Consider the following 331-nt stretch of genomic DNA (forward strand, 5'->3'; position numbering starts at 1 on the left):
AAGCATTTTATATGCCGTTAGGATATTTTTGCTACTGGCGTAATTGTTTTTCCTATATTGGCAGAATTCAACAGCAGAGGTGACAGCTTGATTGAGTTGGAGAACCAACTCCATCATTCAGCCGACATCCACATCCAGATGCAGGACAAACTCAATCAGTATGAAGAGTACACGCTTAAAATTAAAAGGGTAAGAGGAGTGCAGATTTGTGCAAGTGAATTGTTGTTAATGTTGATATTCCTGAGTATTGTTATGTTAGATGAACATTTTTTTCTTCATTACAGAATATTTCAGTTTCTCAAACTGCTTTCCAAACTATTCTGTAAGAAAA

General features: G+C 35.6%; 1 protein-coding gene across 6 annotated transcripts in view; it reads left to right on the forward strand.

Annotated features, from left to right (window-relative positions):
• Nucleotides 1-331, forward strand: part of LOC119592560 (early endosome antigen 1-like) — a 107,753-nt gene that overhangs the window by 96,155 nt on the left and 11,267 nt on the right. For all 6 annotated transcript variants that reach the window (XM_037941434.1, XM_037941436.1, XM_037941433.1 and 3 more), the window contains one exon: nt 65-189. In XM_037941434.1, coding sequence (XP_037797362.1) covers nt 65-189 — 125 coding nt within the window. The remainder of the gene's footprint in view (nt 1-64; nt 190-331) is intronic.

The sequence above is a fragment of the Penaeus monodon genome, chromosome 30, assembly GCF_015228065.2.
Source record: "Penaeus monodon isolate SGIC_2016 chromosome 30, NSTDA_Pmon_1, whole genome shotgun sequence".
Taxonomy (NCBI): Eukaryota; Metazoa; Arthropoda; class Malacostraca; order Decapoda; family Penaeidae; genus Penaeus; species Penaeus monodon.